The sequence below is a fragment of the Chelon labrosus genome (assembly GCF_963514085.1).
Source record: "Chelon labrosus genome assembly, chromosome: 8".
Taxonomy (NCBI): Eukaryota; Metazoa; Chordata; class Actinopteri; order Mugiliformes; family Mugilidae; genus Chelon; species Chelon labrosus.
In genome coordinates, this window is record NC_140358.1 from 4037477 (window position 1) to 4064366 (window position 26890).

The 26890-nt window shown below is 40.4% G+C and overlaps 1 protein-coding gene across 1 annotated transcript in view; it reads left to right on the top strand.

Moving 5' to 3' along the window:
* LOC311491637 (teneurin-3) overlaps positions 1–26890 on the top strand; it is a 118128-nt gene that overhangs the window by 26215 nt on the left and 65023 nt on the right. Inside the window, exon 3 of the mRNA XM_084549612.1 lies at positions 20169–20394. Within this exon, the coding sequence (XP_084405738.1) occupies positions 20169–20394 (226 nt within the window). The remainder of the gene's footprint in view (positions 1–20168; positions 20395–26890) is intronic.

The window sequence follows — 26890 nt, forward strand, 5'->3', positions numbered from 1 at the left end:
ATCGTTAATTGCGTTGTATTTGTTTTGTCATTTTAAAGCTGTGGTCCCAGGGTGGTATTATTTTGCTATAGCTGGGTTTTACCGTGTGCACTGGAGTAATTGAGGGGGTGGACACGTTGCTGAGGAGGTGGGTATATTGTGATCCAGCCATCTTCACGTGTGCCGGTGATAATTACATTGCAAAAGTGGGTTCATGTCCCCCGAGAAAGAGGCAAATGTACCTCGATACACGCTGAGCCGTGTCCGCTCGAGGAGAGGTAAAGTTTTAAACATTCAGCACAATCAGAATAGGAATGATAACTTCGTAAATCATAATGGGCTGATGGTCCATCAGTACTCAGCACAGGCTTGCTTTTGATACATCGCTTTTCTCTGTGGACGACAGCTGCTCGGCACTCGCATTAACAGTGAGGTCTGAGCAATTTTTGTTTTAATTTTCTTATCTCATGTTTCACCAGGCAGCTCGAGCAGTCTTCTTTTAGTCTTACTGGCAAACACACACATGAGGACGCCGAGGCCAGCTAGAGCCGTAGCCAACAAAGGCTTTTGTGCATTATGATGTGGTTTTCAGGACCAACTGTTCCATAATTTATGTAATGAAAGGATGAACTGTTGTTTAATTTATGTAATATCTGAATGAGGGGTTTGTTCTTGGTTCTAGCTCAGTCTCTCTCCTTGTGGACCTCTGAATTTATGTTTAGTTCTTGTATCTTTTTCTTTTTCTTAATTTTAGACAAATTACCTTAAAAGACCTGTTCATTTTAATTTGATAAAAAGATGCATACATTATTACTAAGCATGTTTGCTCATACAGCACAGAGCACTTGCACATATACTGCACATCCTCTCGTTCATTCACTCATTAGATTACCAGGAAGGTGATTCCATGATTGATTGAAAAGCACCGGATTCCCCAGGAGACAAAGCTGACATTATTCTTTTTTTCCCCTACATTATCTTCATATCCACACTAAAATAATCTTAATAGGGTTTTTTTTTCAAAAGCATGTGGGTGTGAAATTGTTCACAGAGTAATGTCATCTGGGAGACAGTGAACCCTTGTTTTTAATTAAAACTCAGTCAAATAATGTGTATGAGAAATCGGCACACCTGAATGCTTCAGCCGGCGTCTATTGGGAAGAGTTAATTAAAAAATTAAATATAATTTCAATGGAGAACTCAAATGTTAAAATGAATAGATTATTTCAATAACAAAGAAGATAAAGATATCAAATGCAGATTCAACTTTAAAGAGTGTATTGATTCTTATTTTATCATGGCAGTAGTTAAATAACCTAGTTCAAATGTTCTTAAAGGAAAAAAAATAGACTTTGTGTTTGAGGGTTGTTGTTCACCTTGTTGCACACTCAAACTAAATTCAGGCTGAAGGCTGATTTCACTTTTAAAACTCTCAGACACTATATGCAGCAGCTCACAGCTGCTCAAAACACATTGAGCAGCACAAAAAAAAAAAAAAAAAAGCGAACTAAAAAAATGCATGTTTTAGCAAATGGAATAACATTCAAGGATCGTATTGATTTAAAACGGAGGCTAACATACTCTCTTTGCCACTCTTTGCCATTGTCAGTAAGAAAGACACAATAAAAGACTTGAATAGAATTTTAATCGAATGGACCACTTACTTATTCATGCATATTTCCAGTGTCAGAGGTGGAGGAAATATTCCCGTCCTATACTTAAGAGGCTCTTGTGCATTATTCCTGAATATTGATTCATTCTTGTGCAGGTAGAATTGTATAGGGTTCAGGCTGAGATCGGCTGAACTCTGATTTTGACTTTATTTTGTATAATTATAATTCAGTCCATCACAATACATCATGTATTATTATAAGGCTGACAATTTGAGACTACAAATTATATTTTAGCTACTGTCTCATGCAGTAGATGTATTGTGCTTTAAATATTTGCACAAAACACTTTTATGAGTTTTTGTAAATTCTTAATTGAGCAAAGAGTGACTTCAGCTGGTAAATAAAAGAAACAACATCATGAATATAGTAGGAATACATAGTTGATTCATAGTCGGCTCAAACTACATACTTTGCAGACTGTTTAGTGACTCAAAAATATGTCACAGTAGCAAAATAGTGGTAATATTTGACTTTAAATTGGGTAGTTTGTTCCCAGTTCGACGGACAGACAATACCCGCAGGTTCTCTGTGCTTACAAAAGGGTTTTTGGTATCCTGACCTTTACATTCTGTGTATTCAGTGTTTGCTCCAGTCTGCTGAACTTAGCAGAGTGGTAACATTATTAAAACAACCAGCTTTCCTCAAATTCAGGGGTATTAAAAGTCCAGATGTCTCAAGTTGCTCTGAATATTACACTGTCAATGTTTGTGCTTATGCACTGTTCAAAACGCATAACTGCGTACGTGGTTGTCTTGCATTAGTGGCCAGAATTCGTAAGATAATGATCACCCTTTCCTCGTGTAATGGTAATGGGGAAAAGGCTGGAGCTCCTGTTCCTCAGCTGTTTACTGCGGACATTTACGGGTATCATTATCCAAACGGTGATGCCAGTGGGTGGCTACCAGAGCTGGAGGTGAAATAAGCCATTTAGCAGCTTTATGATAGCATCCCCCAGCCCGCGCTGTTTTCACATCCAGGGTCAAAGCCTAGCAGCCATCTCATCTCCCTCAGTCTCACAGCTTTCATTAGTGTGTCACTTGATCAATCAAGGCTGCGGTAAGCGCCAAAGTTTCACTCATTTTTAGATGAAAGGACATAATCGAAATACCTGTTTAGATCATCATCGCTGTTTGCAGGTTCCCTTCATGTCTACTTTAATCAGCATTTAATATGAATTCTGCTGCACAGTTGACATCGCTGTGAGGTTATTAGACAGTCAAGATATAAGGATATGAACATATACTAATATTTCAGGACAGGAAAGGTTTGATGTCCTTTGACAGTGAAAATGAACTCGTTAAATTAGCAAAATGTTGGTGTTTTGATTTTCAGTGATTTAAGGATGCCTCATGTGAGATATGATATACATGTAACATGCAAGAATCTTATAGAGTATTCAAATATTTACTACAGATTTGTGAACTCTGCCTTTAGTGATGTCAGAAGGCGGTGAGATGGTTTCGTCTGCCAAATGCCAGCCTGTCACAGCGTGCGCATACAATAGGACATGTCAGAAATCCTCGGCCCCTCCTTTGATCCGCCTGCACTCCTTTCATAACCAGGGGCAGTGGACGGGAACAGAGGCAAAGACTGACTTTTTATCCCCCAATAAAAGGCCACTTAGGCAGATAGTTCTCCCCAGACTCATCAGCTTTTGGTCTTTTTTTTCCCTGGCACCACATGAAGGAATTTGTGGAAGAGGGCAAACATTTCATCTAATTAAGGATACCTTTCATATAAGCTCACCTCTCTTCTCCATAATTTCTCTTTTTACCCGTTTCACCTAACTCTTTCTCTCTTTCCCCTGCACATCCCTCTCCCTCTTTCTCTCTCTCCTTCTGTCTTTTCTTATCATCCATCATAGGCCCAAAGGTGCCCTTTGCAGTTACTGTACCTTTTTTGGTTTGCTCTTGATGCCTTTTGAAATCATTGGCTTACCCACGCTTTGATGTTGCCTTCAAATGGATACCAAGCAAAACTTTGAAGTCACGACCTAGATGCGGCCAAGAATGTCAAATCACCGCAGCGGCTCAACACTTCGCTAAATGTTTTGTTTGCAAACTGTAAAGTGCTGCAAATCATTAACGTGTGTCGCAATATGAGTGGCAGCGTCTTGAAGGGGGTTTTTGAGGAATCAGCATTATTTGTTTTGAAAAGTGGAGGGGAGAGAACGTGCGCGCTGTCTGACTTTGTTCTATTTCTGGGGGAAAGCTGCTGGAGGATTACTGCAAGTGGCAGAGTATTCATTATTTAGATGGCAGTGGCAGAGTAGGGGAAGGGGTGGTTTCATAAACCACTTGACTGTGACATGTGTGCAGCTATACCAGACACAAAGACTAAAAAAAAAAAAAAAAGTTAAAATTTCTTCTCCTAGTGAGGGCACTTGTAGCAGCTCTCTGCCGGAGAGTGCTGAGACAGTTGACACTAACTGAAACTGATGGAGCAAACTCAGATTGATGGAGTTAATGGATGAAATCGTTACGAGTTTTCCACGGGATTGCTCACTGTATGGGCTTTGAAAGTCAAGAAGCTCATCCAGCTGTTTCATGGTGCATGTCAGATGTGGTATTATAGTTTTACATACAGCATCTTTGCTGCTTGTTATTACATTTAAAATGCCCGAGCTGAATATCTGCAGCTGAAAAAACCTTTGTCGAGCCTGGCTGATTATGAAATAATGACAGTTTTGTCTCCTTGCCTGGCTCTGTATATCCTCAAAAAAAAAGATGACTGAATATATCAGCAGCGACATTTTGAGATAGCCTGAGAGAAAAATGTGAATCTGAAATGAGAAAGCCGTGACAGTTATGTGTTGCAAAGCGAAAGCTGGCACCCTTTCCCGATATGGAGGGACACCAGCAAGGAAATTTCTCCCGGCGTAACAGTAGCATCTCTATTGGCTGAAGTGTTTACCCTGACAGTTTCCAGCCTGGACCCAGAGAGGGTCCCCTCCGTTGTGATTAATGCACTGCCAGGCTGCCATGGTGGAGGATGTCTCTCGGCGGTCTCCTTCCCCTTTCCAGTACTCCTCCCTTATATTTCACTAATGTGACTTGACAATAAAGAGATTGATAGTGATCATTATGCTGCTCTCAAAGAGTAATGTCACTTCCCAGCATGATCCAGCCAGCTTCTAATTCAACTACTGCTGTGGGGAGCATATGAGCAGTGATGTTGCATAGAGTTACTGTACATACAAGTGGCTACAACTGTGTTATGTTAAACCAGAACCAGTGACATTTCAGAATCGCCTCCTCCTGCTGTTATCACAAACTCCTGAAGCACTGTTTGCATATTTAGAGTCGAGTACAATGCTTCAGGATGGCTCTCTATAACTGAAGAGCTTGACACTGCAAGTATTATCACGTTAAACAAGGGAATCGGTCTCTTACCTTAACACTCTGCGCGCTATATCACCATTTCCCCAGTACTCCCTGTACAAATAAAGGTGTGAGGGTCATTCATTTGTGTCCCTCACTCTAAGTCTTTACAGCTAGGTTGATTTGTTTATCTGTATGTGTTTAGCCTCTGGCCCCAATCTTCTAAGAGAGAAAGAGGTTTAGCATTTAAAGTGGTTGATCCACCGCACGTTTGCTAAACCTGTTTTTAAAGCATTACATTGATGAAAAGCAGACGCTAATCCCTGCGGGTGTGCGACCTTATCTGACTAAACACCTGACAATGAGATTCTATTGTAACTCTGGGATCACAAAGACTCGGTAAACGTGTCTCGCCATAGTTATTGACCTCTGCTGAATGCTATTGTAGCCGCAGGTGAGTTCACTACAGGTATGATTTACAGCATGAAGTTTTGAGAGAGTTTGGTTTTGACCGCCAGGCACTGAATCCGTTGGAAACTTCACTCTCCCTGACGCCGCACTCCTCAGGAAGTTGTGCGCCACTGTTAGCCCGGCCGCCAAACACTAAGTCCCGCATCAGTGTCCAGACCTGACTGAAGAGACTGCAATAGCGTACTAGCTTTCAGAGTTTAATCCTGAAATCTCCTGTATGCATTTCTCTTCTACTTATATTCACGCGAACTGATCCCCTAGTATCACACTTTCCATTGTATATTTAGCCAGACAAGACATTTAGTCAATATTGTTGCCTATGAATATGTAGGAGGGAGGTGGCCTGCACCTGAATGTGGCAGATGTGATTTCTAACTAAATCATAGGGATTACATTATTGACAGTGCCTTGGACAAACATCAGGAGAGGTCATTGTCTTTCGTTATTTGCACAAAATCTGGAGAAGCAGGGCATATCTCACTTGTGTTGAATAATTATTTTATGTGATGAATTATCATAATTCAATATTAAACATCTGATCTTGATATAAGTTTAGTGCTGATGGGGGGAAAAGGATGCTGCTGCGTGATTAGCCGTGGTATCAGATTGAGTCCAGCCTTACAGATCAGCCGTAAAGTGTATCCTTTGACTGTGTGTACCGCATGTTTGTTGAGATCTGTTATCTTCTCTCTCGCTGAGCCTTTTCAAACTGCAACACACTCCTTCAGCTTTTATTAACACAGGGGCTGTGTGGAAATGGAGTATCCTGTCATAAGCCTGCTTCATATTCTGCTGCAGAGATTCCAAGTAGCCAAGGGAAAGGGTATTATCGGGACACACAAGGAAAACATATGCTCATAGATTGTGCATTATGGCTGAAACCTGATACTGGGAACAAGTGTGACTGCAGACTGTGGTGTCAACATTTGGTTTGCTGCTGTATCGATACGCCTTTTTGCCGTTTAATCAGGTCAAGAGTAAAGAATATGCAGTGCCGTAATACAATATTAATTCTAGCTAGTAAACCTTTAATACCTTTAATAGGCTGACAACTTATGGTTTTGCTATGCCATATGCTGCTGCTGCTGTCATCTTTTCTCTCAGATTTCACTTCTCAGTTTCCATTGTCAGTCTCGTCTGGGCTTTTTATGATGTTAATTCAGATGGATGTCTTCCAGTGTGAAATGACTCAGCCGGGTGTGAATGTGGACCATCCTTTGCCTCCTACTGCTGCCATTTGGTGAGCGGGAGGAAAAGCATGGGGATCGTCGGGGGAGGCATGAGAAAGCTGGTGTGTTGACGACGCAACTCCCTTATCTAATTGGGGCAATGCAAACATGATTACACAGGATCTGAAGAACGATCAGCATCTTCCACCTCGGAGACGTTTCACAGTCATACGTGTTCTGCTGCGTGAGCTGCTGAGGGGCACACCGGAACAGTTTAACCACTGCTGTTCCAACAAAAATCACGTGACTGCAAAGCACACTTTTCCCTCCATCATGACTAATTACAAATATGACTTAAATGACTGAGTAGATCACTTGCCATGAATTAAGAAAACGGCTCAAGTGCTATCAGATCTTTTATGGTAGGTGGTACTGAAAAAAGTCATATACAATTAGCTATTAGAGATATTAGACATAGATAGTCAAGGTTAAAAGCATTTCTTCACAAAAGAAAACATGTTAACATAATTATCCATAGAGATATCAACCCTGATCTCTGTACTATTTCCTGTTGACACAAACTATATTGTTACACATAGTTTTTAAATTATATATTTCTTAATATTACCTCATCTTAACTACAGCACAACATCCTCTCCTGTAATTTCATAGTTTATTTAGGTGTAAGTCTACTTTTGGTTCCATTTGCAAGTAAAGACAAGTTACCTATAGTAGCCTTACACTGTAAAGCAAGACTTTAAGGTAAACTCAGCAGTGAAAATGAATGATAAATCCTTAAAGTTTGAAACATTAAAATCTTGACCTTCTGTGAAGATGCATCTGGGGCATCTATGATTTCAGCAAATTTTATTATCCTTTTTAAAAAAGTTTTACAAAATGCAACACTTCACGAATAATTAATTCATTTCTGTGCTGTGCAAGCTGCACAAATAAGGCTTTGCTTTTGGAATTGTGTAATTTTAAAAATCCAGCTGCTCTCCCATGTCTTTTCCATCATACTGTTCATTTTCCAGATAAGTCAGTAATGATGTGTTGAAAAACCCTTTCAGTCTGTGTTCACAAAGCACAATAGTTGATATCTAGTCTTAATTTAAAAGCCCAAGGTGAGCAATGAGCGAGCTCCCCAGTGTTGAACATTTCCTCCCTTTCGGTTGAGTCATGACAAATTCACATCATGTTCCAAGCAGCGCTCAACCAGATTTGATGCAGTTCAGATGCAGAGGCGTGAGAGAGGTGCTAATTGATGCCTGCTGTGGCATGAAACGCAAATTGCATAGTTTACAAGTACAGAAACCAAACTGCAGACATGCACGGCCCTCTGGTGTCATATGATTTGGCTAAATGGAGAATGTGCACAGAGAAGCATAATGGATGCTGTGGACGTACCGTTGCTACCTGTCATTCTGTTGCTCTCATCATGTTAACATCATTTGCCCACTAGTGCACGGTGTCACCCGCACAGACACACATGCTGTATCTTTGAAAATTTAGCTAAATAAATCTCACTGTTAATAAAAAGAACAAAGATATTTTAATACCAAAATGATATTCTAAAATCTCTGATGCAGATTAAATTCCATTACGTAGACAAAAGTTTCCTCATCAGGTTTATTAGTATACTACACGTATACTCATCAAAGCCATTAAATAGCAATGATTGCATTCACAGCCATTAGGCCAAATGATTTTTTTTGCTGCTTATGCTATTAGTTGCCGTAAAAAATACATTTTGCATATCAAACATTTAGTTGATGTTCTTCCAGAGTGAGTCACAATAAGTAGGCATGTAACAATTTTGCAGCTTGCAGAGTGAAAAGATTTAGCTGCTGCAGAAACTGAACTTCTGACCTTTTTGGAGAGAATTTGTAATGTATAAGCCAGTCAACTGTAGGAAAGCATTATCAGTCTGCTGTGCGTTTTGAATGATGAAGTCGTTCTCCGCGGTCTGTTTTATTTTCATAAATATTCAAGCTATTTATCGCATACTTTTAAAAAGAGAGCAGCTTTATGATGCTTGCTCTTAGCAAGATGTATGCTGGCTGAGAGATGCACAGCCAAGCCTTAAGTGTATCTTTCTTTCACTGAGTACTTTTGGAAAAAAAAACAAAAAAAAACATGCTGACACTGTGTTATCATTAGGGCTTATTCTGTTCAACAACGTGATTATATTGAAATGGAGGAAAGAGTATGCCTGGAGAGAAAAGAGGCAAGGTTTGTGGTCAAATTATAGGACTATACAATGGAAGAATTTGCTCTTTGCAAGATTTCAGTTTGAACAGCCTTTTTATAGAAAATAGCTGCAATTACTACAGATTACAATGATAGTTTGTCTGCCTCGAACCTTATCTGTGATGATGAAAATACTTTTGAAAACTTGAGTCTGAACAGTCATCATTCTACTGGTTTTCACAACTGTTGGGTGAACTGACATGAAATAGTACTGATGAAATTGTGATGCCACCGGATGGCCCACTGACTATGGTAGTTCTCTGATGTTTCCTTTGGTGCCACCTTTGAGGTTTGGTGCTTATATCCGTGTCAGGAGTGGTGAGGGATTAACTCATATAATGCCAACACTGGGTCAAAACTGTAACTTTTAAACACTGATTAGCAAATTTTAGCAGTTTTCCAGATAGCATGTTAGTATGCTGATGCTAACTTTCAAATACTTGCTGCTAGTATAAATGTGAATAAGAGCACTCTTTCCAAAATCACGCACCTTCTACTGCTGTTTTATAAATTGTAAACTATGCACTTACTCATGTAGTGGGAGAATTTTAACAGGATAATGTCTGAAATTCATCATCAGGTTTGCCATCGTTTTTTTGGCAACATTAGACCTGGCTAATGCTAGCTGGTTCCTTCTTTACTACAGACTGCTAAATGAAGACTTTGATTTGATGGCAGTGTAGTGTTAGTTAAAACACTGTGAACATTGTATAATAGTGTATATCATTTGTATGCTACGGTGGTTACTATCCTAGTTGCATTAGCTGCATCTTCTCAATATGGCAGCCATTGAGGGTGAGACATATCCATTGTTTCATGTTTGGATGTTTTGACCGTTCTGAGGACACCTTCATGGTACTCATAGTTCCCTGCATGTTGCTATACTTGTCAGTATGAATGCGCTTAAGAAATCAAAAAAGCAAATGTGCAAATACGCGATCTGAGACGCAGATAAATCTAATTCACTAACACAGTAGTACTTTTAATAAGGATTACCATGTCTAAAGAAGGCCTGATTAGATGGTGAACTGTTGCTGTAAACTTTGGTATAAGTGCTCTGCAAATCTACTGTATTTTAATTAGTAGTTCTGTTTATATTACTATCAAACTGTGAAAGGATGTTACCTTCAAGGCTGCCTCATAGATCATTTCTCCTTGGTGCCAAATACTTCTTAAACAAGATATACTGTTGCTCTTTTAAGCCAGCTATTTGTTATAACATTTTGACACTTAATGAATATAAAGTGTTGCTCAACTAGGCTGCAAGTGTGTGTGTGTGTGTGGCTGTGTGTGTGTATGTAGAGACGGGAGGTGGGGTGGGGGGTGGAAGCTGTGGTGAGATGTTGGTTGATAAATTGTTGTTATCTGACTTGCTGTGGTGGAAAACACTCCTAACATATGGATGGAGGATTGGATGTATCCATCGAAGTACGTTCAAGGCATTTTAGCGACCACATGTTTTGACATCTGGTGTCCTGAGAGTTTTTTTTACTGAAAGCACTGGCATGGGGAGCACCAGTAAAAACCATTACAGGTCAGGACTTGTAAATCTGACATGCTTTAATACACATCAACAATCAGCATCCATCTCTCTGTGTATTTACTATATATATATATTTGAATCTGGATTACATGCTGCCAAGCCTATTACGGTTCATGAGCAACAAAAATAGGCTGTGAGAAATTCTGCTTTGATAAGCCCCAGCTTATCACCCACACATTTCGTCCCCTCAAGTGTCCTTATTCAAAAAATTTGGCAATATTTTGGCTACCTTCAGATGTAGTAATTTCTGTGAACTTTCCTTTTGTTTGTATGGTTATGTGTGTGTTCCTGCAATTCCTTCTAAAGCAGCGTTTGGAGAGGCCGCAGAGGAGGTATGTATGAGTTAGATGCCTCCTTGACAACACCTTGGAGGTAAAAATCAATGTCTGCCAAACAAAGTGAAATGTTAGGCTGCAGCCGATACATGACAGATGAGGCTTAGTGTGGTATTTTCTAAGGTGAATGAAGACTGGAACGCAGGCAGCCCTGTCTGTTGTTGTCAAGCAAAGCAGCATTAGAAAGATTTTGAAGGACAGTACATCTGACTTCCCTGACTTCTTTTATTATTGATTAACATGATGTAGACATGTGTGAGAACCCCTCTTCAATAGAAAGGGATGAGGCTCATTTAAGAGCGACTGCATAGCAGATTAAACTTTAAAGGCCAGTTTCACTAATGAATTGTGATGCCGGGACACTCAAGAGACCTCCCCTCCAACTGGGGTCGTACAAAAGTACAGTCATCTTGATTAAAGTGGATTGGTCCTGAGATGAGAACGGTGTCTCTATTTCATAGCATGACAAAAACTCTGTGATAAGTCACAGTGTTTGACAGCTGAACTACTCATAATTTTAGTCGGTTTAAGAAGAAAGAAAAGAAACATTTTCCATGTCAGTTCACAGAGTTTTAGGTAGATCCATGTTTCCTCAGGGTGGAGCTCAGGCTATGCAGCTGAATAGTGGCTGTAGAAGCAGCATGGCTGGCTTGGCACATTAGTGAGGAAACACTGTGTTGCTACCTCATGCATGATCAGTCTTCACGACTCCAGCAGTGACCTCAGCGCAGAGCCGTGGGCCATATCGTGTTGCTGATTGAGCATGCACCAAGCCTCAGAGGCTACGCGGGTTACATCTTAGTTCTTCTTGCCGAGAGAATCAGAGGGTGTTCTGACGAAAAATTCCCAAACATCAGTAGTGCTGGAAGGCTTTTCTCAGTGTGTACGAGTGTGTATGTGAGCGCGCACATGTATAGACTGTACATCCTAATATGTGCTCGGCTGCACAATTAAAGTTAATCTTTTACGTATGCCCAATGAGGATATTGACATCTCCAGCAGCACCCCTATAACACACACACGTTGGTGAGCAGTGTAAGAATAAGCCAATGATTTGTCCTATTATTATTCTTCTCCTGTGCTCTGCTATGTGGCCAAGAGTAATGCAACAGTGGGGTATCAATTCATAGCCTTGGCCTCAGGAAAGCTCTTTGGAAAGCAGAGGGATTTTCAGTCTGTGTGCTGTAGCTCCAGCTCTGAAGGCAGACACTGCAAGAAATGTTGGCTTAAAGAATTATATGTGGGAATGTTGGAAGGAGTCAGTTAGGGGGAGACATAACGACATTAGTTTTTCTTTGTAGTTCATTAGATAAAGAGACTTGGATGACAGTGCATGAATAAATCATGACCAACTAATGTGTACAGTATAGGGTTGCACCATGTATTCATCATTGGTTCCAGCATCTTAAATGTTAGGGAAGGCGGTTTTCTTCCTTGTCTTAACCCACATATGTCAGATTTTTCTTTTCCTGTTCAAACCAATACAAGCTAATTTAAGTATTACATCATTTTAATGCTATGTTTATATATATATATATATATATATATATATATATATATATATATATATATAGAGAGAGAGAGAGAGAGAGAGATATTTATCAGTAAATCATTCAGTTTGCTTTATTTCAAAGCAATGGTTAAATAATTGTTAGTTGTAACTTAAATCTTTTTAACTTTGATTTTGCTGTTGCATTATCTCTGCCACTTGAGGCAGGGCACAAAAAAAGACCCAATCATGTAGACCCCCGTTTTAAAATGTCCAATTTTATAGCAGAAGTTATATATATATAGTTAGTTTCTCTTTACAGTGGCTACATTTTTACATAACACTATCATTTATATCATCGTTCACCTTAGCTCTGCTTATACTCCACCCATTTTTGAATTAGTTGGGCACTGCCAAGATGGTGACAGCCGGAGCCACCCACACTGAGCTTCAAAACCACTCTTTAGGTTGACATCACAAAGGGTTCTCCATCTTTATATACAGTCAGTGGTAGTCCTTTATACATAAATTATATGGAAATCTGTCTGAAGCTTAAGCACAGTAAAAATATCAACCTCAAGAAAATATTAGATATATTTCTTAGTCCTGTTTGATAGTCAGTGTGGTGTGAAAGAAATACACAGTATAAATCGCCTTCTCCTCAAATTCTCTCACAATGGAGGTGAAAATTAGTCATCTCTGCAAGTGGAGTGCATCCAGTTGAGAACAATATGCCAACAATTAATCAGGCAAAGATAGGCTTTCCCATTTCTAGATGGATACTGCTTCCTTTGTCTGGTCTCTCCACAAACTGAGCGATTTGCACAGGAAATGCAATTATAGCAACTATTGGAAAAGACTGTGCCACTACAACCATGAGTGGTTTGTTTTTTTCCTGCAACCATTTTCTCAAGTGATTGGGGAAGCAAGCTGTAAATGAATGGGGAGGCACATGAATAGTTCTCAGAATACACGTCACATATCAAGACAGCGTATACAACATTGTTTGCGTAATTACTAATTCAAATCTATATTGCTTTAGTGAGAGGAGTGACTCACAGTTCAGCTGAACTGCATAACATTGTTTTGTTGTTTTTTCCCCGACACTCAGAGATTTGGTGCAGTTGAAAATAAATTGTTTAATATCCTTCACAGAGCTTCTGAATGTTTAAAAGCTTCTCTGCGGCGGCCAGGAACGCCATAACTAAGGCTTCGTTTTTTTGCTCTTACTGAAGGCTCAAACCATTCAAGCCACTACAGCAATTTAGACGGTGTGCACGACTACTCTCAAGGCCAGTTCAGTTCAAATACGCACTGGAGAAAGATTGAAACTGGCAACTTCCTTTCAAAAGAATGCCAAAACAACCTTTCGAAACAGATTCCCAACAAAGTGCTGAGCAGAGACACATTTGGACGAGAGCATGTCTCTCCAGTGTCTCCATTTCCTACTTCCTCGTTGGTGATTTGTTTATATTGTACATTCTGATACGTGGTAGTTTACTCCGCTCTTGCTCTTGCTCCAGGATCAAAAAGGATGATGCAGTGAAAGGAAGCGGCAGGTAGCTGTTGTTATTGTCATTATAACAGCACATTAAAGATGTAAACAAACCGCCAGCCTGAGAATTTGTTGCCAGCATTGCCGTTGCAATGGGGACTGGAAGGTGGGATTTCAAATTTATGCCATATACTTGAGACTGGAGAGGTTGGTTCATTAGTTTCTCAGTGCACCGAGAAAAGTGTCTGGTTGACAGTTGCTATGCTGCTACTGGGGTGTATTTATGAAGCATCTCTCATCAATATCTTTATATTAGCTACTCACATGACTACGTGAAAGATGTAGTGATTAACTCTGGGTTCTCACTTCCTCACTTATTAAAAAAGTGTCTCTGCAGCACTCTAAAAATGCCTTTGAGTCATTGTTCATGAGTCATTTGATGACTCGCTGATTTATCAATGGCATTAGATTATATGCGCTGGGGTTATGATGCCACAAAGACGATAAATGCTGCTACAAATAAAAGGCATATCAAATGCAAAGATCTACTTGTAAATGACCAATTTCACGTTTGCATATGAACTGTATGTTGAAATTAACTTTGGTTGATGAAGTTATGTAAACACAAATCAAGTATAAATTTCACAAATTGGCACATTTCCGTGTGTGTCTGAACAAGTCTCTTTAGCTTTAAGAAAATACTGTGCATTTAATGTCGGTACTTAATAGTAGAAACCAATGCCGCGTGCGCCAAAGTTAGATGTGGCAGTGTTTCATCTAGGTGTGAACACAATCTCTCTGGACAAACAAGGAAGCCAAAGCTGTCCACAGATGAATAAATACAACTAAGTGTTTTGTCAGCAGGCTAATTGTCAAAGCAGCTTTTGAGAAGGAGTGTAATTGCTATGTAATCGGAGAGCTGTCAGAAAGAACTGCTAAGCAGTCATCATCTGTATGATGATCTGCCATCTGTAGCAATGTCTGGAGGAGAGAGAGCGAGAGAGAGAGAGAGATGGACAAACAGTGATGCGAGTCTGCTTATATTCACAGTGCATTTTCACCAAGTGTATTTGCAAATCATACATTTTAAATGAATGGCAGTCTAGAAAATGCGTGAGATTTGAGTTGATGAATGCGTGTTATATGATGATTGTGTTGGAGCCTGTTATATATGGGTAAATGGAATGTCTTTTTCCATACTGCAATGATTATGAAATCCTTGAAATATAAGTTACATGCCAGTCCCCCTGCTCTGAAATAGCTTAAAAGAAATTTCTGTCTTTGATCAGATAAAAAAAGAAATCAGGAGAGGAGTGGGCAAGCCTGTGAGAGCAGTGGAGGTACTCTGGCAGGAAATATGATGGAATTCACACGGCTCCTTCTTCTTCTTTTTCTTAAAACCCCAAAGTCCCTGAAAATTGCCAACTCTCTTTGCAGAGTAAATCCCCAAAACTCACCTAGGGCAAGGTTGTTCTAATGGTCCCGAAGTCCACTGGGTACAGCCCCTCCTTAAACACCACCACCACCTCACCTTCAGGGCTTCCCGGTGAGAAGCCGCTGTCTGGTTTTCCACTAAAGAATACGGCTGCAGCTGCCTTCAACAAGGCACCAGAGCTTTTCTGCAAGTGAAAAAAAAATCCTAGTCGCTGATGAGAATGAATTTATTGATTTGACATATATAAACATCCAGCCGGGTCCAAATGGCATGTTTTATCACAGAGTTCATCCATTATTCATTTCATATAAAATCAAACAGGGATTTTGTCAGGGGTCTCGTTTTGAACGTTTATGTTTACTGAAATTCCTACTTTGCAGAGTGCTGCTTTTTTTTTTTTATGTAATGGTAAATATGCTTCTGTAAAATACAATATAATAAGGGAGAAAAAAAGCAGTGGCCTCTCTTAAGTTCTGTGATCTGTTTTGATGGAATTTTTGTGATGCACACACACTGCAATTTTCCTATTGGTGAAGGGCAAGCCAGTCAAAGCAAATGCCCTTTCAATTCCATTAGCAGTTGCATCAGTCTCTTAATGGAGAGTAAAATGGCATAAGACCTTTTGCAGTACTTACACAATGAATATGAAAAGGCTTTCACCGAGCTTGCCAAGCTTAGGGAGTGCAAAACGGCTTTTAATTGTGTCCCGACTCAGTGTTGGAACATTATGCGCAGCATTCAAGGCTTGTCAATGCTTTAATCAAAAAAAGATATTTTCAAAAGAGGGAACATCATAGAAATCTAATTGGCCTAAACACCAGAGTATCACAGAGTGGCATCAAAAAGTTCAAGAAAATGTGGTGAAATTTGAACTCGGCTTGCAGACAGCGATATCTCTGACATAATTATTTAAAATGGACTCAGCCTATCAGGAAAAAAAAGAAGCTTTCTAAGAAAACAGTGCTTTTTGGTTCACTACTGGACCGAGTGCTCTTTTGTCTTATAAACACAGCTTAATAAGGCAGTCTTCAGGTCACAAACCTCAAAAAACAGAGTATTAAAAACAGAAATTAGACCCACTCTTGGTTCTGTCCACGTAAAAAACTAAGCAGAGCCACCATAAAGCTGCATTTGATAGGTACTGCAAGCGTCATTAAGATGGGAATGAGTCTGTCATTTCAACGCTGTCATGCAGTATTAATTACAAAAGTTCTTTAAAGCATGTTGCTGATGGAGATGATGACAAGCTGACGTTGAGGAATTATGCAAAGGAGGCATCCGTCTTGATCTGATTTCAAAGCAAAGCCCCATAAACCACACAGCTGTTTCATCTGCCTTCCTAGTCACTGAGTCTGCACATTAAAGGCCAACTTAATTCCCTGTGTGTCTTGAAGGAAGACAATGCCAGTTTTTCTTAAAGGCTCGTTGTTCGGTGGTGGTATTTTATTTAAACGCACAGTGCAACACATGATTTGCAGCCAATAACGTAAATCAAAGTGGTATGGTGCCATGAGTTAGCATGGTTTGCCTCGGTGACTTTCAAAACCTGCAACTTTGGCAGTGAAATACACAGAGAAGGCACGAGAAGGCACTGCATGTGCTACATATTGCTCATTGAGTTGCATGGAATCGCATTAAGATTATAGCTTTAGGTTTTCATGTTAGGTAGACCATGTCCCGGGTGTAAAACTGTTTATCAGAAATTGGATTCATACCCCCACCTTCAATTGGAGACCAGAAACCACTGTGTCCTCTTCCACTCAAACATACTGACACCTGCTGTGTGCTGGGGAATCGAGTACATGAGAAAAATTCATGGTGTTAGGACCCACGTATGGCCACTATGCAGCCACGGTCTTCAAAATCCGAATTGAAAGGATGAGTCATATATGAAATAAATCATCCAATTAAAATGCTGATTCTTATATTAGTATACAGACATGTGAAGTGTCCTTTGAAATGATAAATAAATAAAAAATCAAACATTTTACCATTTGATCTTGACCACACAAAGATTAAGAGGATGATATATGTCTTGAACGGAGAAAAACATTTGCATAATTAATCACTCCAAGTCCACACGGAGTCAGGTTTCAGATCTAAATACTTAAAAGGGCAAACTTTGTGTTAAGTCATATCTGAAAGGATGCAGGGGCCAGGGGAATTACTTATGTGTGATGATATAAATTGCAGCGGGAAGTGGTGTTTGCGTGCGTTTGACGAGCCAAAAAGTGAGAGACCACTTTATTTTGGTTCTTAAAGCTGCTGCTTCTCCCTCAGTGTGATATTTAATTTAGTCTAATTGCTGAATTTTATTGGGGATAAAACAATCAATAATATTTTTTTCTCATTTGGAAATGTCAAAAACGGTGGCTGTTAAGGCTGCTGGAGTATTCCAGGTTATCAGTGAATAGTGGCATTGCAGCCCTGTTGCAGGTTTTATAGCCCCGTATACAGTAGGTTTAATTCACTTCATGGGGTTTTTATGTTTCCTTAGTCCATTGTGGAATTGCTGCATGTCAAATCCCACTCCTTTGAAGGTTTGGGGATTTTTTAAGAGCATTATGCTCAGCATGTCCTCTCACCTTAAAACAGTTCATTTCATTTTGCGGTTCAGGCATTCCTGTTGACGTGTTGATTCAATTGATTCAAGAGTAATTGTGAACTGATGATAGTGAGTGCGTTCACGCTTGCTGCTGTGCTTGCTGTGCTGGCACTATTCCCATCAACTGTAATACGCCTGCATTGTATATTTTTAGGGGTTTGAAGTTAGCCCAAGCTGCATTCCCAAACTCTCAGGGCAAGTGGTGCAGCGTTATTAAACTGAACAAGATGTTGAGATCAATATGTAAACATGAAGATAAATGGATACAGATTTGTGCAATACCTGCATGTATTTGTGTTTGTATTGTATAATGGGAGGGTGTTTTTTTTTTTTTTCTCCATGGATTGACTCATATGTGGGTGGGATAATAAGATGATGCTTGCACCGTAGAACAAATCAGTTGTTTTATGTCCTTTACAAGTATGCGCTTTTATTCTATTTTAAGAGGACGGTGTGCTTATTTTAAGAGTAATCTCGTTGAATTTGGTAGATATTCAGCTCATTTTTATCTTTAAACTGATTATTAAGGGGGAAAAAAAGCTTCTTTTCTGGCTGTCAACATTCCACTTACCTCCATGTTAGATCAGTTTGTGTTTTTCCTAACCCGTCTAATTGTACCCTCTACTCAATTTCCGTTCCCCTGCTCTTTGACATTTTACTGTTACACTAGTGCATGCTGATTACATGAAAAACGCTTCTGGTGGAAAGTGAAGTGGAGCTTGCGGCTGCTGCAGGCGCATGCAGTGGAATAAAGGCCCAGAGGTGAAGTAAAACCAGCCAGTGTTGGTTGATAATCCACATTTCTATTACCCTACTTAGCACTTTTCTAATAGAGCTCACAGTGTAGCCCAGGAGAGGAGTGGGATGTCTCGTATTCTTTATCACTAAGTCATGGCACCCTTCTCTTTTTCAAATGCCAGCAGTAGTGCAGCATATCTCGTGTGTTAGGAATTGAACATGGTGGTGTGCTGTGATGAGAGGATCACGTTTGATTGGGTCTGATAAAACTTAAATCACAAAATGGAAGAAAAAGAAAAAGAAAACTTTCATCTGCTTGTGATATTTTTGCGTTTATGGACTTTCTGGCCACATGCTGTTGCTTTGTAATTGCAGTCAGGAATTAATTAATCCTAGAAGGGCCTTCTGCAGTAGCACTGTGCACTCTTGCTACTCCTAATTCTGATCCATTCTGTAGCCATCTGTTTGTCCACCTACTCGTCCCTCTATAGATGATACCGATGTTCTAAGATCATTCTGTTACCTTGAAACAAACCTCATAGAAAGCAATTCTGTTCTCTGCAGTCAATACTGTTCTTTTGCGTACTAGAGAATAATCTTAAATTGTACCAACAGCCTGCATGTACAGTAGCCTAAAGGTTTTTACCTCCAAGCGGTGGAAATGATTTCCTGACTCTGTATGGTATTCATGTTTCCTCCTAGCTGTGTGCAACCAAATGGCTCATTTGCCGGCATTGAACAGCTTGTTTCATGCATTGAAGGGCACACCGAAATGTGGAGGCACAAAGACAAGGACAAAAATTGCATGGTCATTAAAGGATCTTTTCAAAACGCCTTGACTTGTGGCTACTCTGTATAGCTGTTTTGTGCATCCATAGCATAGGGCAGATTTTCATCCTTGTGTGCACTGACCTCCAGTGCTCATATGTTCTAAATTTAAACTCCTATAGGCTTTATAAAAATTCATGCTGTCAACGCAAAAACAACAGAAGCTCCTAAAAGACTCAACCCCCGGATTTCTCAATACTCGCCAAGCCTCTGTAAGGCAAGAAAGATGATGCCCATTTGGGGCTCATCGGAGCAGATCAGAATTGTCAGCACTGTGGATTTTTACCTTTTAAACAGGGAAGATGGATAGATAATCACCACATGCCATTCTGGGGGCCAATTACACAGCTTTGTGTGAAATTGGAAAACCTGTTCTCTCAGAGCTCTAATGGATGTTCTGGTCATTAGTTATTTGAGAGTCTTCTCTGGCTGTAATCAAACGTGAAACATTGCGTTAAGCGGCCATAAAAGAACAGCTGCCTCTCTAAGTGACCTTCTGTTTAAGAGAACCCAACTGTCAGCCGTGTGGTGTTTTGTGACAATTATTATGTGTATCGCCATAAAAAAAGCTCTTATTTCCCGCTTTTTTTGCAGTGGTTGCATCTCATTTTAATGTCTCGCTCTTGGTTGTATTTACTTTTCTGGGCCTGTTAAGTGTCAGTATGCTGTCATATCTTGCGTGTAAGGCAGATGCAAAATCTTGCCCATCTGCTGCGTCTCAGCAGTCATATCTCTGATTGTAATTGTAATCAGCAAAAATAAAGTTTGTTCCGTCTAGACACCATCAAGAATACATGAACTCACTTTGTGATGTCTCTTTCTTTGTGCTCCTCTCCAGGTGACCATCTGTCCAGTCAGCAAGCCCCACCTCCTCTCCCACCAGCCCCACCGCCGCACAAGCAGCATCCGTCCATCACTTCCCTGAGCCGCAGCTCACTGGCCAATCAAAGGAGCCCGAGTCCACCACCCACAGCCGGCCTGGCGGCTGACTTGCAGAGTACGGCGGAATGCGTCCAGCTGCAGGACAGCTGGGTCCTGGGCAGCAATGTGGCCCTGGAGAGCAGGTGAGTGACCCACGGCGACTTACAACAGAACCGGAAAATCCAGGTCCAGATGCTTCTCGGATAACAAAACGATGCGAAATAAACTGCCAGGGAGTAAGTCCCGGCCCAAATTGTCTGTTTAAATTCCAGTTCTGTTTCACTGTTCACAGACCGATTCAGTCTCTAAATTTTATACATTCTTTTTATTTGAAATTCGAAAGGAAGGTAAGAATTATGATTCTGTTTTACTCATTTTATTTCATAGCCTGTTTGCCTCATTTCGGATGCCTCACATCTGCCGGCCTGTCTCATTAATCCTCTGAGACGTTTGATGTATAGGAGACATCAGATATGGGCTCGTATTCTTCACACTCAGGCTCAGGGTTATCTATGACTCACTCGGTAACGACTGAACCAGTAGTTTGTTTTTCGTTGACAAATATGACTTACCAGCTTTATATTTTATGCTTGTGCTTTTGTGACTCCATCACATCTTTGCAGTCATTTGACGGACCTGCACTGAACTGCAGTTCTAGGTAGACGGTGTAGTCTTACACTAAACGTCGGCGTGGCTTCTAACAACAGGGGCTGTGGAACACACTGGGAATTTTGAAAAAGAGGTTCATTTTTCAATAGGTGTGGATTGCATTAATGTTTTTAGCGCCACTCCTCCAAACCTGAGAACATCATAAAACGATAATTCAGTCCAGGATTCTAAATGTATTTAAAGATGGCTCCTTTTTTTTGGGCCAGTTTCAAGTACCACACCATATCAGGTTAAATTATAACGCCACAAATTGTGTCTGACATAATATAGTTCCAGCTGAGTTTGATAAATGCAGCCATAGTTTCTCCTTCGTTGAGAATAATGTTCTTCTTCTTCTTGTATGCACCTACAATTACGGGCTGATTACTAGATTGGACAGAGCCACAGTGAGAAAGAGAGTGCATGATTAGACTGAAATGTGTGAATATCGGAAAGCTTGCCAGTTAAAATCAGAGAGGCTATAACTTAACAAGGAACTCGGTAAGCCGGCTGAGTGTTATATCAAAATTTGCTGTGCAAGTTACTACTTTGTCTCATAAGAACCTCTGCCAAGTATTCCTCCTGAAACATCAGTTACATCTTTCTTAATCAGTGAGCTCAAAATATCCTGGCTAATGAAGTGTAGTACATTGCGCTCTGACTCAGAAATGGCCTCGAGTAGATGATTGCATTCTAGCCTGATATTTCCCTGGCACAGTGTACCTCTTCTCAAGCACAGATGAATGTAAACTTTTGAATTTCGTCGGTGGCAGCGCAGAGTAACAACCTCTTATGATCTGACTGAATCAATTGGGATATATGGTGACAGTTTCACTTTCTTGGGAAGATGCGGTGATTGAATACTAACCGCGCGATGACCTTGAGCTGTCTTAGCTGTATCGACAAAACAATATGTGCACACCTATCATCAGCTGAGGCATAAATCACTATCACCACAGTGGACTCTAAATCAAGTGCTTGTCAGTGGGTGGGAACGAAGAGCTGCTGCGAACCAACGGGGCCAAGAGGGAAGACCGGGTTCAGCACATAATTACAGATGTCAAGAAAACCACCAGGTTGGGAAATGTAAACAGAAGCGCCAGAAAGTATTTATTAGGCTGCCTTCAGGGGGTATCGGGGCAGCAAAGTCCTGGCATAGCACATACGTAGGTGGCCTCAGGTACAGCAGGGGTGTGAATCTTTTCTGAATCCTGAACAGCGACACTGATTTTATTTCTTATGCAGCACGGTAGATGCGGTCATACGTGCAGTCGGTAAATTATTCTGTACAAGGCAGTCGATTAAGAAAAGCTTTGAGTACAAATCACAATGTTATGATCTTGGTTAATACATTTCCCGTGACTTGACGACCTCCTTGAAAATAAAGCACTCATTTGACAGCAATAGGTGCTTTTACAGCAATTAGCAGTTATGAATTACGTGTGCGTAACCTCCTGTAAAAGTGTTGGTCTTCAAAGCATGAGTGTGCTAATTTGACTCGGTATCAACCAGCTTTCACGGTGAATACCTTTCAGTGTTCTTTTAAATGACTGAAGTGCTGCACTATAACTATAAATGTAACTACTGCTCATTAATACATGGTGAGTGAATAAAGTCACTGATCACAATGTGATCATATGTCAAAGCTGTGTTAAAACACTGGCCTTATTAGCTCTTTAGAAAGATCAAACGCGTGCATTACACAAGCCATTCATGCAAGTCAGAGAATGTCAAATGAGGCAGACATCAATCTGTATTCCAACTTGGATTCAACAATATTTTTTACACTTCAGATGATTCTATGAAATTATTCTACTTCTGGTTTTGTTCTGCTTTATGGTAACTAAGACCACTCAATTCTAAGGGCTCAATTAGTTGGCAACAGAGCAGTGATCGTTATAGCATATTCTCAAGTGCTGAGGAGACATTCAGATCTAAAAAGTCTGGAGTACTTTTAATAAACCCCTCCGGTTTCACTTACTCACCACTTGGATTCACTTAAAGTTTTTTTTTTTTTCTTTTGTGTGATATTTTCAATTAGAAACATTCTATTGAATTTCATTATAAAATGAATTGCCATGTCTCTTGAGAGGCCAAGGCACATATGGGGTAATTATTCATGAGAAGTACTTAATCCTTTGTTTAAAATAGGTTTTACCAGTGTGATTGAAATTTATATTTTTTACACCTTCATGGTGGAAGCTATAAGCTGTATGTGTGCTCCACCACAGGTAGGCGTATGCCCTCGTATACAGTATGTATGTCGCTTGGAGCTCACTTCAACATTTTCTTGCACTTAGATTCAATGAGATTCAACTAGAACAGTCGTGATGACATTTCAGAATGAGTCTTTTGAAGGCTTGCCCAGCCACACGTTGCAGTTATAAATGTACTGTCAATCCTCATTGGATTCTTGTGCCAAGGGAGTCCTTTGGTGAAATGAAATTATGTCTCAGCTCTAAAATCATCATGTGCCACAGTGTCCTACAGACATTGCATTTTCCTGATGGAAAATGTGTTAGAATTGTTCTCGGGGGCGAAAAAGGATAGCAGAAGTAATCCAAGTGAGTGCGTGTCTGTGTGTGAGTAGAGGTGTTTGTGTGGCGTTCACATGTAAATCATGAGTCAGAAAGTCAAGCTTTACATTGGATATTTATTCATATTATATATTATTTATATATATATATATATGTATATATATATATATATTTATTTCTGTATACCAGCTACAGTGTTGTGATTACACCCGAAGTGATTAGTCATGTGAAAAATACCAGCCAACTAGCCTTTTGGAAAGGAGCTTGCAGCGATCGCTGGTTACCTGCCAAAGTGAATGGTGGTGTTGACAAAGTGGTAATCCTCAAGACGTATTTCTTTCCCTTTTTCTTGGGTGTTTTCCTTTTTATTTATTTTGCCAACAGCTTTAGTGCCAAGCACACATTTTTTTGTGGTGAATCCAGAGTTCTACAATATTTTCCACTTATTTTAGGCTACAGTATAAACTGCTGCCGCTGCTGCTGTAGGCAATGTGCAGTGCGTCTTTTCCAGATGATTTTTGCCAGCATATGTGAATGCTTTCACGAACAGATGCGTAGTGCAGCGTAATCTAAACAGTTATTCATCTAAAATGTATTTACAAATTTGACTCACAGCAGCGAAAATACACCAGTATTTGATTTGTCATTGAACATGTCCTCGCACCAACTGTCCCTAAAAGTTGCTCCATCGTACTCCATCATATGCTGTGTGCATAAGAGCTTAACACTACTCATGTCAAATCTAATCAAACTCATTAAGTATGATAAACTCTATGTGCAGAAAGTCTTAGCACTCTGCTGGAGTGACTCAAGATGGCATCACGCTGATCTCTGTGGGCAGGATGGAACAAAAAAAGCACGGTGGCACTCAAATCCATTCACATGGTGCAGACCTAGCTGTAGCACCTGCTAGCAGGCCCCCTATCGAGAGGGCAGGTGGTGATCTGGAGGAGAGACCACGGCTGCAGCAAGTGTGAAAACAAGTCACCTCAATGCCGAGCCACATCTGTCGACTGTTTTTTATTTTCTATTTTTTCAAGAGGCATTATTACTCCAGCTCTCACCTTGAAATGCTAATGCTAACACAGAACAGGAGCTAATGGACAGATTACATATTCTGAGGGCTTCGATTCACATTGTTTCCCGCGTGCTCTCTCACCGCTACAGCTGGAGCTTAGCCATAGACAAATCCACCCACTCCCTGTTTAGTCCTTTGTCCTCTGTGAGGATGTTTTCAAATGTCATCATGATGACAAGCAATGTTGAGAGAGCAGAGGAGACCGGGCTGGCTGCTGCTTTTGTGTTACAGGCTTCTCAATGGGACAGACAGGCGTGCACACAAACACACTGCGATCTCACTGACGCACAGGCATTCATTTGCTCTCCATCCGTCTCAGTCTCACACTCACTTGATTGTCTCTTTTCCTTCTCCCTCCCTCTCTCTCTCGCCGCAACACACCACGTTGCTATCACTCGGGCTGGCTGGATTAGCATAGTAATGTGTCTTGTTGCATCACACTGGCTGTAATCAATTACAGCCGGTCATCCAGTGTCTATAGCTGCAGACACTTACACTGGTCTGCCGTTTGTTAATCATGTCCAACAGCATTTCATCTTTAGACCCCTTCACTCTGCTCTTTAGAAAAAAGAGGGGGCAAACATGAAAACTGTCAGTGCCAGAATTATTTAAAATGCCAAGTGCGATAAATGTCCACTTTAGAATTTGTCTTGGTGTCGCTGTTCGCACAGTTTCACCTTCTCACCTACAAAGCAGATTAATTGAAATATAACAGACTGCTCATTTTTGAACCAGAAATTCAAATTTATTTGCATGTATTTTCAGTTTGGATAGTCTGCTTGCCAATCTCCTCTGTATGTTTTCAGCATCCCATTTGTTGCACTACGGTATTACAGATGGTGTGTTTGGTTTAGCTGCCTCGACGTGAAGGCCGTGAGAACATAATGTGCTCATAGTCTTGTTTAAATAAGGGTCCACGCAGATTTTTCCGCATTTATTTACTGGCAAAACTGTCTTGAGATCATCTCCCCAACTCGCAATAGGTATTCACCTTTCTCAAATAGAGTACATAACCCTACGAACACACACATGCACGAACACACACGTCCACGTCCTTTTCTGTCTACCTCATCAGATTGCATCCACTTACACTTAACTCCCCAGATAGCGGTGTCTATTTGCCTGTGTGTCTCGCTGCGCGTCTGCCGCCTCCAACGTTGTGCAAGTTTTGACCTCAATTCATGCCCAACTGCATATTACACAGCCTGCCGCAGCTACAGTACAGATTGTTCCAGACTGAGGGATCTGAACTTCTCCAGGTTGCAGATGCCTGGTGCATTGTCATTCCAACAGTGAAGTACTGTAACCTTTAAATGGAATCCCTGTCTGATCACGACAGCACGTGTCAATCGGGGCATCGAGGAGCCAGACGGTCCAAATCTGACATTTGTTCTTTTAGTCAAGAATTGATCAGAGGAGGTTTTACCGCAGAGATATCCTCACTGGAGATACGAGGCACCTGAAATATCAGCGGAAAATGCATAATGCATTATGGTGAGGGGTTTAGGATGCGTCTTCCTTTCACATTTGTGAAAGCTGTAGTGCTCAAATATACGATTAACGTCACTCAGCAGTGTTTTCGGTGCATTCACAGCTTCCCTCAACCATGTTGATCCACTGTTCTTACAATCATAATCAGTAAACCTAGGATTAGTAAGTGTCACATGGATTTTCAGTCTTAAACTGCCCAGCCTCCGATTTTTTGCTCAATTAGCGATTCTCAAGCTCTTTAGTACAGAATCACAGGCGGGATTAAAACTGCCTTCACAAAACTTACATTGAGACTTCACAGATGCCGCACAAATAATTGATGAGCAAACACGGCTTTATCAGTTTATTGGTGTATTTAAATTAGCGGTTTCCATGGCAACTCAGCCCTTCCGGGATCTACAGAACACATAAAACACTTCTTGTGTGAAACGTTGTGTAAGACTTTTAGCAGAAAGTGCATGATGTGAGAAATCAAGTTTGTGTGTTCTGTTGCCCATGTTCCCTGAAATGTAACTAATACATTTTTAAAGTGGTTTTTACCCAACTAAAATTTTACTCTTATTTACCAAATACTAAGATTTATTTGGCGGCACAGTGGGGTGGTGGTTAGCACTGATGCCTCACGGCAAGAACGTTCTGGCCTCGAATCATCCTGAATGGTGACTTATTTGTTTGCTGCAGCATTAGACTCGCATATTTTATTGTTGGATTATATTGGTTTGCTTTTGTTGTTTTAAACATTTGGTGACCTCAGTGACATTTTTAAATCACTCAACCCCAAAAAGGCCTTTCCTAAACTACTAAATATTGGTTCTGTGTGATAGCAATGAAATTCAAAAATTGTGAAATGGAAGAAAATTTGCAATGCATGGTCAATCTGTCCAA